The following is a 12,795-nucleotide window of genomic DNA, read 5'->3' on the forward strand; positions in this document are numbered from 1 at the left end:
GACAGCGATATAGGTGTTTGGAAGCAGTGTAAGGGGTGATGCTAAGACTACAGGCGCTGGCACAGTAGAGAACAGTCCTACCTTCGTTAAACTAATTTAATTGTATAGACTCCTCCAAGTCCTAGTCACACAAGTCTTTGTGAGTTCCTCTTCTCTCTCTGTTGACACTGACACACAATTCAACCAGTTAGAATCACTGGTGGTGTGACCGGTAGCCGGTCGGTCGATACGGCAGCCGACAGGTCAGCCGGACTGAGCTAAAACAGACAGGTTTAGATTCCCCCAGGCGAAGGCCTCTCTCCTCAACCTCTCCCAGGGTCACAAGTTGGAAGACAGCCGGGATCTGGCAGAGTCTAGCTCCGGGACGCTGACGATCGAATCCTTCTTAGGGGCTCCAGAGTCCGGGGGCCCCGACCCAGCCGCGGCCGCAGCCGCCCCCATCCCGGGAGCCCCTCCTGGGGGAGGCGTGGAGGCGAAGACCACCCTCTGCGGAGCTCCAGCTCCGGCTCTCACCACCACCCCAACCCCCACCCCGGAGGGCCCCGGCAGGTTGGGGTGAGGGGGCTGAGATGGGCCGATGGAGGTGGAGGAGGTGTGGGTGGAGGGGAGGGCGGATGGTGGAGGGCTGGGGGCTGCAGAGGCAGCCTGCGCTGTTCCCTCCTGGGGTAGCGAGTGCTGGGAGGCAGACAGAGCGCGGGCGTCCTGGCTCAGGGTGCCAGAATGGAGGGACTGGGTACTCTTCCGTGAGGCTGGCCTGGGTATGGTGTGTGTGGGGCTGGGCGCATGGTGCTGCACCAAGGACAGCTGTGACCCCGAGGGTCCCGCACCCCCCATGTACTGGAATGTCCGCCCCGTGGTGGCCAGGGGGCTCTGCACAGGCGGGCTGGAGATGGCCGACCCAAACGCACCACCGGGCATCTGGGGCGGATGGGACTGGAGAGGGGACACAGAGACAGGGCTGGACAGGCTTTGGATCACCTGGAACCTCCGGACCATCCGGGGCGACTGCAGGGTCCCCGGCCCCACCAAGGGGCTCCCGATCTGGGGGCAGAAGCTCATGGCCACGGCCTGCTGTAGGCTGGCGATGGCCGAGCTGCCCGAGGCCTGGCCTCCGGGAGCAAACATTCCCCCAGGGATGGAGGAGGTCATGGACATGGTGCGCGGTCGCTGCAGGTCTACCAGCTTGACCATCTCGCGGTCGTACTTGACGATCTCCTGGATCATCTCGTTCTCGCTGTTGTTGAAGACGCCCGAGTTGAGGTCGTGCTGCACCTTGTGCATCAGGATGGAGTTCTTCTTACCTGTGATGGAAGGAGAAAGAAAAGAAGAGGAAGAAGGGGAGAAGGGGCCAAAAAATAAGGGGGAAAGAAGAGGATGACAGGGGAGGAGTGGAAAGAAAAAGAAGAGGATTTCGGAGAAAAGAGGAAAGCGAAGAATGATGAGGGGAAGGAGAAAGAAGAGGAGAAAGGAGGGAGGAACACAATTACAGTATGTGTTGTCCTTCGAACCAGGTGCATTACTTGGCAAGATATATGGCCCCAGGAAAGATTTTAAGTATAGTCACAATGTCACCTTATCTACGACCACAGTGTCCTGTACCATACTGAGGTGACATCATAACTCTTTCATAATCTCACGTTTATGACTCACACGCCTGGGCACATTTGAATGTGTTCGATTTTATTTCTCAAACTACTTAAAACATGAAAGCTAAAGTCAAGAAAAAGCAGTAAAACCTAAAACTAGAGCCAGTTAAAACACCCTCTTTGATCTAACACATTTGGAATGTGGACAACGGAGATTTTAATCGCTTTCAACATCCCAGTCGGGTCGGATCAGTGAGCTCTCCAGGGATCAGAGGGAGGAACATTATCAAAGTATTTGAACAGAGCCCGGAGCTGTGTATGTACTGAGTGTCTTTGAATAAAAAACCCAGGTCTCTTCGACTTACCTATGCGGTCCAGTCGGTCGATGGCCACGGTCTCGAAGGCCCGTCTCATCATGGGGTACTCCTCCAGAACCTCGTTGAAGTTGTCGACAGACAGAGAGTACAGACGACAGTATGTCTCCGCTCTCACGCTGGCCGTACGACGACCCCTCGTCAACAAACAGATCTCTGAGTGGGAGGGAGAAGGAGAGAAAAGAAAGGGAGAGAAGAGAGAGAGAGAGAGAGAGAGAGAAAGAAGAAAGGGATGGGGGGAGAGAGAGAGAGAGGGATGGAAAAGAAATGGTGGGAGAGAGAGAGAGAGAGAGAGAGAGAGAGAAAGAAAGAGAGAGGGTCATTGAACAGAGATATACGCCTACAGCAAAATTCATACATCACTGAACGATGGGAATAATTATATACAATCGAAAATAAGTCCACTTTAAGCCAACTCCCTACTTTTCTGTGTCAGAATACCGGAAGATACAGCAAAACGTGTTTTGTAGCAACCGCACCGCTAAGACAGCACTTTAGGACTACTGCAGTCATCATCTGAATTTGCAGTGCAGTTCGCACAGCATACAAGCTCCTAGAGCTCAGGGACACAGAGAGACAGAGAGACACAGAAACAAACACCAGGCCAATTAATATCCTGGCAGTTACCTCCGAAGTAGGAGCCATCAGAGAGCTTCATTCCCAGGGTGCCTTTGGTGATGACGTTGCAGACTCCATGCTGGATGAAGTACATCTTCTTCCCGATGGTGCCCTCCCTGATGATGTAATCGCGTGGTTGGAAGACTTCGAAGCGCAGCTTGGTCAACATGGCCGTCACAAAGTTGGGCTCTGCGTTGGCGAACAGCGGCATGGATGCCACTAGCTTACGGCAGTTGAAGTTGACGATTTCCTGACGATTGATCACACACACAATGTAGTTTAATGTTGATTGTTTAGTTTAAGGCTCAATATACCCCTGCTTCATCAATATTATCACCATTCAAAGTGTATGTGAGTGTGTACATGTACGTGTGTGTGTGTGTGTGTGTGTGTGTGTGTGTGTGAGTGTGTGTGTGTGTGTGTGTGTGTGTGTGTGTGTGTGTGTGTGTGTGTGTGTGCGTGTGTGTGTACTGTATGTTTGTGTGTACTGTACGTGCTGTACTGTGTGTGTGTGTGTATCCCTGAGGGGCTGCATCCCTCATGAGTCTGGGAGGCTCCTATATGCATTTGTGTGTGTGCGTGTGCGCGTGCGTGTGCGTGTGCAGTGTTACCTCTCTGAGAGGTTCATTGAGCTCTTCCAGGATGCTCTCTTCATCAAACATCTTGCCTTGGTACCGGTGCTCGTAATAGTCATGGATTTTCTGTCGGAAGTCGGATGGTAGCTTGTGGAAAGACATATACTGCTCCACTTGTTTGTACTAAGAGGAGGGAGAGGGAGAGACAGGGCAGGTGGGGATGAGAGAGAGAGAGAGAGACAGGGCGGGTGGGGATGAGAGAGAGAGAGAGAGAGAGAGAGAGAGAGAGAGGGGAGGGGGAGAGAGAGAGAGAGAGAGGGGAGGGAGAGAGAGAGAGAGAGGGAGGGGAGGGGGAATGAGATATGGAGCAAGAAAGAGAAAGGAAAGGCATGGAGTGAGAAAGATAGAGAGAGAGGAGGGAGGGGGAGGGAGGGAGAGAGAGAGAGAGAGAGAGAGAGAGAAAGTAGGAGTCACTTAATGTACCTCAAATTGAACATAGAACATGGACAGAACCTTTTGAGAGTTTCTACCAGCCAGTTTAAAACAGTCAAAAAAGAAATGCAGTTTTTGAAAATGTCGGTTTTCTGGATATATAATAAGGTGGATACATCAACAGGTTTTTTTTCTACACTAAGAGCAAAGCAATCATGAAACCACACGTGCCATTTGAGGCACAGTGTCAAATTCCTTGATGAGTTGATTGAGGAAATGCGTTTGTTGTTGTAAATACACAGGGTGGACATATTAAGTGGCATGACACAACAAACAAGTGGATGCATTTCGATCATCAATAGCAAGCATCGGATTTTTATCGTTGGATGGCTGCAACAGCACCTATCAATAAGTTGACCACTTGTGAGAGAAGGAAACTACATCCACACACTGCACGATTTAGATCATAGAAATAGAATCCAGTTCTATTCTGATTCATTATATTTCTATGGTTTCTCCAAGACTGTCTCCTGTCTTCACACACATGACTCCACATTCATACCTTTTACCTGGATGTACACCAGGGGAGGCTGGTGGAGGTAGAAATCGGTGGTACTAAGGTAATGGTGGTACTAAGATAATGGTGGTACTAAGGTAATGGTGGTACTAACATAATGGTGGTACTAAGATAACAGATAATGCATTTGAACCTCAATTAATATAGCCTATAGTAGGATGAGTTATAGCTGTATAGCAGCCAGTCCAGCCATCCTGTTAAGCCCAGACCTTCTCTGATGCCAGAGCTGCAGTCAGGGAGAAATAGAGGTGGTAGTAAAGTTGTAGACTGCTGAGAGATAGAGAGATTCCTCCCCTGCACTTTAATCCAGCAACCCGTCAAACAGAAAGCTGTCTCATAAAAAAACGCTACTCCAACCCAGCACTCATAAAGATGTCAAACACCGCACCATAGGTCCAGGCCGGGCTCCCAACTGTCAGCTCACACACAGTTGAGACACACTGATACTGACAGAGTGACACACACAGAGACACAGAGACAGAGACAGAGACAGAGACACACACACACACACACACACACACACCGTATGCGTACCACACCGTACGCGTACACACACTGTACGAGTACACACACGCACACACACCCACACCCTATGCACGCATACATACACATGCACACCCACAAGTCAAGGTAGAAGTTTTTATTTCCCCTCTGTCTCAAAATTATAAAACATTTACAAAAACCATCCATCATTTAGATACAGTAGGATACTGTGTAAAAAAAACCACTTTATCTATGTCAACACACCAACAACCAACAGATAGCATCAACAAATAGTCCAGTGTGGGTTTTGGGGGATTCAAATCCAGCTCAGATGACAAGTAAACAAAGTCCATAATATCTTCTAGGATTATTTTTCTGACTAGATGATTTGTGTATGTGGTAGGAATTGTTAGGCAGAAATATAGTTGACTATGTGTAGAAAATAGGAGATTCATAAACAAAATCACGTTTTTGATGGTCTTCTGCAAAAGAAACATGAACCCTGACTAGGTAACACTTCAAGAACGAGTAATAGAGCAGGAAAGGAGCATTTAATAGCCAATCAGATAGCGTTTTGCTGCCTCATTAGTTTCTACTTCAAAAGACTCTAAAGTCATAGGGAGAAGAGTTTGACCTCTAACCTTGCCTTTGCAGCAAATCAGAGGAGAGGAGAGTTTGTGCATTTAATAGAGCATTAAAGGAGCAGTTTGTTGGAAATATGCCACCTCTGGCTATTCCAAACAACAACGTCCTCCCTAATAATAATATAATCCCCCCGAAATGGACTTGCAGTGTCAGACATTAGTTGTTGTGTTTCAGGATGCACCCACGAGACAGAAGAGACACCAGAAACAGAAATGTGAAAATCGGTGAGTCCACTCCCCTAGAATACCCCTGGCAGTAACAACACGTTTATATGTAAACCGAGTGTCAGGTAGGACACTCAGCGTTCGTAAAAATTAAATACCTCATTCAATTAAACATAGTTATTACAACCACTAAGAAGCTTTTAGAAAGCTTGAATGTTACATACTGGAACTTTCACATCAACCTTAGTGCTGAACACCACACAGTATTACAGTAAGTGTTACTGTTTTGCACTGGTTGACCCTTGACTCTGATCCCTGCCAAAACTACCGAGTGGGAAGCTGAGAAGCCATAATGAATAATTCAATGAACAAACAAAGCTATGCGGCTAAGCTAACGTATGCTGTTACATAACACGGTGTCTCAGCAGTGTGTGTGGTGCTGCTCTCTGACATCAGCAGATGGCCACTGGCCTGTGTGTGAGCCCTGCTGACGCATCACAGGGTTCCTACCTGGTGTTGACACCTGTCCTAACAGCTGTTCTGAGGTCAGCCCAGAAGAGTTTCTCACAATGGTTCGAGGTAGGTAGGGAGCAGGTATGGCTGACACTAAATCAGTTCATATGAAGAGTACACTGTTGTGAAAGGAAACCCTATAACATTGACGATTGCGGTAAAATTGTTTATTTGCCGGGAAAACCTGACGTTGAATGAATAAAAGTATCAGATTACTTATGTGCTTTTACAGCGGAAATGTCATCCACTTAATCAGATAAAGTACTTGAAGCCAAGAGGTTGCTGCCTTTTAAATGTCTCTGATGCTCCTTCTCCGGAAAGTACAGAGAAACTTGATAAAGTCCAACCATTGACAGCCTAAACCCCCAGACATTGATCGTGTGCTTATCTCTCTAATGGCTACTGTTAGGATTTAGGGTGGAATAAAAGATCTTTCAAGGTAACTTTTAGAGAACATACACGTGCCGCTGTTTGTGCACAAACTCTCCTCTCCTCTCCCCTGATTCGCTGCAAAGGCAAGGTTAGAGGTCAAACTCTTCCCTATGGATTTAGAGTCTTTTGAAGTAGAAACAAATGAGGCAGCAAAACGCTATCTGATTGGCTTAAATGGTGGTGTTTAATGACCTGCCTTTGAGAGACATGTCAGGTTGCCAGATTGATGTTCCCTGGCTGACAAGGCTCTGGTGTTATTGACGAATGAGGAGAGGGTTAGCCAATGCGTCACAGCGCCCACAGGGGGCTGACACACATCTAAATGAGGGTCAAAATGACGTCCGCTTTCAGTGTGTCACTGTCATGCCAGGGTATTCTGCAGCACAACAATGCCAGGAGGACGTATTGCTCTAATAGCTACCCACTTTTCAGTTGCTTGTCTCAGTGGTGCAGTGTGTGTGTGTGTGTGTGTGTGTGTGTGTGTGTGTGTGTGTGTGTGTGTGTGTGTGTGTGTGTGTGTGTGTGTTTTGTGTAACTCTTTGTTCACTCTTGAAAGGAGGATATTCCCTCCATCGTATCCTCTCCTCTCCTCTCCTCTCCTCTCCTCTCCTCTCCTCTCCTCTCCTCTCCTCTCCTCTCCTCTCCTCTCCTCTCCTCTCCTCCCCTCTCCTCTCCTCTCCTCTCCTCTCCTCTCCTCAACATGAAGAATGATCATTTGGGTTCAGTGAGTTCAGGCATGTGGATGTATAATTCATTCACTTGATGCTAAATCGCTTCATTATATTACAAGGCACATTTCACCACACAGAGGAGCTGCAGACAGCACAGAGTTCAAGCCTCTGCAACAAGGAGACGTCGTACCAACTTTGGCATTCCTCCCAAAACACCAAATTAACTACAGCCTTGTTAATAAATAAAAAAAGCCATTGTCCTTTCAGACTGAATTAATTATTATTTATTGTTTTGACATCTTTAAAGTACCTTTAAAGCCTTTTTTAAAAAGCTCTACAAGTGGTTGTGACTTGTGTTTGCCACAGTGAACTCCTGGCTCAGTCTTAATAATGGAAGAGAACTGTGATGTGGTGTCTAGTTGAGGGATGGAAACAGCAGGAGGAGGAGGAGCAGGAGGAGGAGGAGGAGGAGGAGGAGGGTAAACAACCTCCCATCCTCCCCAAACCTCCACACTTCATCATGGCAGCCGGCCCGGACCGTCTGTCTGTTTGTCTGACTGATCTGTTTGAAGTTATGCTTCAAACAGCGTTCAAATCCTGCAGGAAAAACCCTAGTTGAGGATCATGAATAATTGATTACATGAATCAGCTATGTGAGGTGCTTTCACCATGACAGAGCCCTTTCCCGAACCAAAACAGTGCTGGCTCAGATATTTTCCTTTTCACATGGTCCTCTCTGGCATGATTTTCAGCTGCTACGGTGGCTGCGTAACCCGGGCCGGCCCAGTACAGCCCAGCTCGGCTCGGCTCTGTAGTATAATCAGGGTATTAGTGAGAGGGGAATAAACTGGAAACCAAACTCTGCACACCCTCCAGGACCAGGATTGGGGCCACCCATGTGTGCTACTGTGTTCCCAGCCAACAGAAACAGCCCAGCTAAACACTTCCAATGATGAAACTGACACACACACACACACACACACACACACACACACACACACACACACACACACACACACACACACACACACACAGTCATAGTTCTGAGGCTTAACTAATTCACCCAGCGGAGGCTTCTCTGGCCTTGGCTGGCAGTTTCTTTTCTGGGCTGTTTTAATAAACACTTTCTCAGCTCAGTAACTAATCCCTCTTGGAGTCGAGTAGCTGGAAAAATAAAACTGACAACACATCAGGGAGAGAAAGAGAGAGAGAGAGAGAGGGAGAGAGGGAGAGAGGGAGAGAGGGAGAGAGGGAGAGTCTACTGAAATATGCTGACCTGCCCTGACTGCGATGGCAGAATGCTGGAATGAGATGAAGAAGAATTAGACAGAGATGGTGTCATAAAAGAGAACAGGAAGAGAGTCAACTAACAACTCCCGCTGCGTCCCATTTGTCTTCGTCACAAGTATGCACTTGTGTACTTCTACTCCCCCGCATGGAGTTAAACTGACATAGCTTAATGTACAGTACGAGGCCATGCTTAAACCAATCCTACGCTTCAAAATGGGGGGTGTCAAATCAAATCAGCATCATTCAGGGGAAGGGTGGGAAAAGAAATGAAGTTCTCATTCGGTTCCACTTTTCAGTGCAGACATACTGTACCGTTCCTGAAACATTTTCGAGATTGACAATGTCACTGTCTCATCCTTCCGCATCTCATCCGAGGCTAAATGAAAATAACTTTTACTTTTACATTCCACCAGCGAGACAGTTTTAAAGCGGCCCATACGATGATAGCATCTCCGTGTTCGTATTCAGCCTGCCTATCTCTTTCCATTCTGTGTGATTTCCACAGGACTTTTATATCTGTTGTTAAAACCTAGCCTACAGGCTCAATAAAACCAGACACTAACATCCATCTTGTAAGAGCTGGGGAGGTGAGAGGGGGGGAGGGGAGGGAGGGGGAGAGAGGGGGGGGGGGGGGGGGGGGTGAGAGGGGGAGGGGGGGGGGGGGTTGCTTATCTAGGTGAGATACCATTCCACACAGATGAGATATACAGCAAATATCATACAGGGCTCTTGGCATGCACCCACATACACACATACACACACACACACACACACTCACACACTACACACCCATCCCCCCACACACCAACACACCCACACACACACACACACACACACACACACACACAGGGTATCATGCAAAGCTATGGGAGATACCATTCCACACGGATGAGATATAGAGAAAATATCATACATGGCTCTTGGCACGCGCATGCACACACACACACACGCACGCACGCACGACAGTGAATCGTCCACATTACAATGACAAGAATGGTTCAAACATCTTTGCCCATGGCCATATACCGTACCGTACACCAAGGCCTTTATAAAGACATGAGGCAGAGAGAGAGAGAGAGGTTCCCCTCCCCCTCCCTCTGCCCCCTGTAGCGGCCAGTTAACACTGCACCTCTCAAGGACACCACCAACAGAGAGAGGGATGGAAAGAGGGGGAGAGGGAGAGGGGAGGGGGGTTAAGAAATAAGAGAGATAGGGAGAAAAGAGAGCAGGAAAGAGGGAGACTGACAACGAGTGACAAATAAAGAGATGAAGGGACAGAGAGAGGGAGGGAGAGAGAGAGGGAGGGAGAGAAAGAGGGAGGGAGAGAGAGAGAGAGAGACCAGGAAAGAAATAGAGAGAGGGAGAAGGAGAACGCGAGGAATATGTAGAGGGAGGTAGAGTGGGTGAGAGCGATGGAGTGAGAAAGAGAGAGGGGAGGAGAGGGTGAAAGCAATCGAGTGAGTGAGCGTAAAGAGAGAGAGAGAGAGAGAGAGAGAGAGAGGGAGGTAGAGAGAAGGGGCCTTGGTTGCGTACGTCACCTTCAGGACGACATTGGCAGCAGGACACACAGGGTTGCTGCCTCATCAATTCTGCTGCTGCCCAAAGGGACATCATATCTCACACACACACGCACACACACACGCACACACACACACTGCCACATCTGCCCCACACACAAACATTCTTTCACCCACACTCTCTCACCCATACCCACACCCACACCCACACACACACACTCTTAGCCCCCGGCAACTCTGCTGTGCTCTACCTGGCCGAACACACCCGTGCGCTCTGATTGGCTGCCAAGAGCCAGCAACCCCTCCCACAGCTCCCCGGCTACAGAGACTCTGCTTGGAGACAGGGAGGAGGTTGAGTTGCTAAAGCGATAGGCCACCACAACGCTACTCAACACCGCTTTGTTCCACAGACCTGTTTCTGACCTGTTTCTGACCTGTTTCTGACCTGTTTCAGACCTGTTTCAGACCTGTTCCTGACCTGTTTCAGACCTGTTCCTGACCTGTTTCAGACCTGTTTCTGTCCTGTTCCTGACCTGTTTCAGACCTGTTCACACTTAGAAAACATAAACAATCTCTTAAAGACAAGTGATGACCATGACTGGTTCTGAGAAGCCCTGTTTGTGGCACTGTAGTACAACGTAATTACCATCTGGGTTAGGCTGTTGGAGCTTCCCTCTCAAATATCAAAGACCTCAGTCTCTCTGGAAGTGCTGCTCAGTTACTGTAAGCAAATCTTATGTCTTATGTTTCATCGGAATGATATCAGCCACTTGGCCAGGAGCAAACAGCAAAAGAGCAAATCTAGACACACCGCTACACAGGGAGGTTGCTCAGTGAACACCATAGGCTTCTATAACACCCTCCAATAATGCTTTAGATTCCTGCCTTGTTTCATCAAGTGTTTGTAGCAGTTTGTTACCGAGAAACCACGTCACGATTCCAACACCAAGGTCACACACACACACACACACACACCACGAAAATAAATACGATTTAAGGATGCAGGCGGTTTTAGGTTTCGAGGGGAGTTGAAGGAACAGGTGAGTGTGAGGTGGAGAGGGAGTGATGGAGGTAGAGAGATGGAGAAAGAGGGAGAGAGGGAGGGAGACGGAGAGGGGGTGATGGAGGTAGAGAGGTGGAGAGGGAGTGATGGAGGTAGAGAGATGGAGAAAGAGGGAGTGATGGAGAGGTAGAGAGATGGAGAAAGAGGGAGTGATGGAGGTAGAGAGATGGAGAAAGAGGGAGGGAGGGAGGTAGAGAGATGGAGAAAGAGGGAGTGATGGAGGTAGAGAGATGGAGAATGAGGGAGGGAGGGAGGTAGAGAGATGGAGAAAGAGGGAGTGATGGAGAGGTAGAGAGATGGAGAAAGAGGGAGTGATGGAGAGGTAGAGAGATGGAGAAAGAGGGAGTGATGGAGGTAGAGAGATGGAGAATGAGCGATGGGGGTAAGGAGATGGAGGGAGGATGACGCACGCCTACAGCGTGTGGCTCCTTACCTTCTCCTGGTACTGCCGTCGCGAGGAGTCCAGTGATTGGATGAGGGCGGTGGCATGGCCAATGAAGACGGCGTAGCAGGTGGCTCCTACGATCATGCTGAGCATGGTGAGCCAGATGTCTGACAGGCTCTCGGGGGCCTGCCGGCCGTAGCCGATGCACAACATGTGGCTCATTGCCTTGAACACGGCGAACGAGTAGAGCTCCGACCATGTATCATTCTGTAGGGGGGGGGGGGGGGGGGGGGGGGAGGAGAGAGAAGAAAGGCAAAGGTCTTTAAATGCTTTAATTGGACACTCAAGTCAAAGACAAGTCGGGAAAGAGAGAGAGAGAGAGAGAGTGTGTGTGTGTGTGTGTGTGTGTGTGTGTGTGTGTGTGTGTGTGTGTGTGTGTGTGTGTATGTGTGTGTGTGTGTGTGTGTGTGGAGGGCGGAAGACTAACTTAGAGAGCAGAAAACAAAGGAAGCTGGAAGAGAGACTTGAGGACAATGGGGACAGAGAGAGAGAGGATGTTGTATAAATGAGGCCTCGAGGGAGAGAGTTGGAATTAGACAGAGAGAAGGAGAAAGAGAGAGAGTTGGAATTAGACAGAGAGAAGGAGAAAGAGAGAGAGTTGGAATTAGACAGAGAGAAGGAGAAAGACAGAGACAGAGTGAAGAAGAGGGAGATAGATTGGGGGAATCCTACGAGGCCTAATCAGGGAGGTAGAGGAGGTTCGGAGATGATTTCCTCCGAGAGACAGACACTGTAATGAGAGGCCATTAAATATCCCTTTCAGAGACGCTTATGAATATGAATCCGCCATACACACATACGTAGTGACAGCCCAGCCTTACTCACAAGGCTGGCTTAGTTTGGGTTTGATAAGTTGACACTGAACACACACTTCCAAAGATTACCTTTTTTATGAACTGCAGCCCTTGCTTTTGACAGATCCAACGAAGCACTAATTACTAGAAAGAGGTCATTTCTTTCATCAGTGTTTAACCCAAGCCTATGATTAGACCCTCCACAAATGTTCTCGTCGGCTGTCGGTCCGGACGAAGGAAAAGGGGACAAGGAAGGACACAGAGGGAGGGAGCTAGCTACGACGATTGGAACGCAGCCCCAGCGAAGCGGTAACAACACCCTGTTCTCCTGTGAGAGCTCCGCCAAGCCGCTCTGGGTCACAGTGTGTATAAACACACACATTTTCCATTCCTTTTTTTTTTTTCCCTCTCCGAGCACACTGTGCACAATGTGTTGTTATCGTGCAGAGAGTCAGGGCCTCTGCAGATGTGTTATTTCCCAACCCCCCCCCCTCCTCCTCCACCGCCCACCTCACACGGAGGGGCAGCACAAGGTTCAAGTCTGCAGAGAGGCAAATATTCCATTTTTTTTCTTCTTCCTCTACAGATTGCTTCGTGCAGACTGCGGCTTACATCA

At 48.7% G+C, this 12,795-nt stretch overlaps 1 protein-coding gene across 1 annotated transcript in view; it reads right to left on the bottom strand.

Annotated features, from left to right (window-relative positions):
* Positions 1-318: 318 nt before the first annotated feature.
* Positions 319-12,795, bottom strand: part of LOC310818576 (potassium/sodium hyperpolarization-activated cyclic nucleotide-gated channel 2) — a gene marked incomplete at both ends in the record, with an annotated part of 23,492 nt that continues 11,015 nt past the window's right edge. Inside the window, 5 exons of the mRNA XM_083689565.1 lie at positions 319-1,301; positions 1,952-2,116; positions 2,588-2,828; positions 3,190-3,336; positions 11,374-11,592. Of these exons, the coding sequence (XP_083545691.1) occupies positions 319-1,301; positions 1,952-2,116; positions 2,588-2,828; positions 3,190-3,336; positions 11,374-11,592 (1,755 nt within the window). The remainder of the gene's footprint in view (positions 1,302-1,951; positions 2,117-2,587; positions 2,829-3,189; positions 3,337-11,373; positions 11,593-12,795) is intronic.

Source organism: Argentina silus (genome assembly GCF_951799395.1).
Source record: "Argentina silus genome assembly, chromosome: 18".
NCBI lineage: Eukaryota > Metazoa > Chordata > Actinopteri > Argentiniformes > Argentinidae > Argentina > Argentina silus.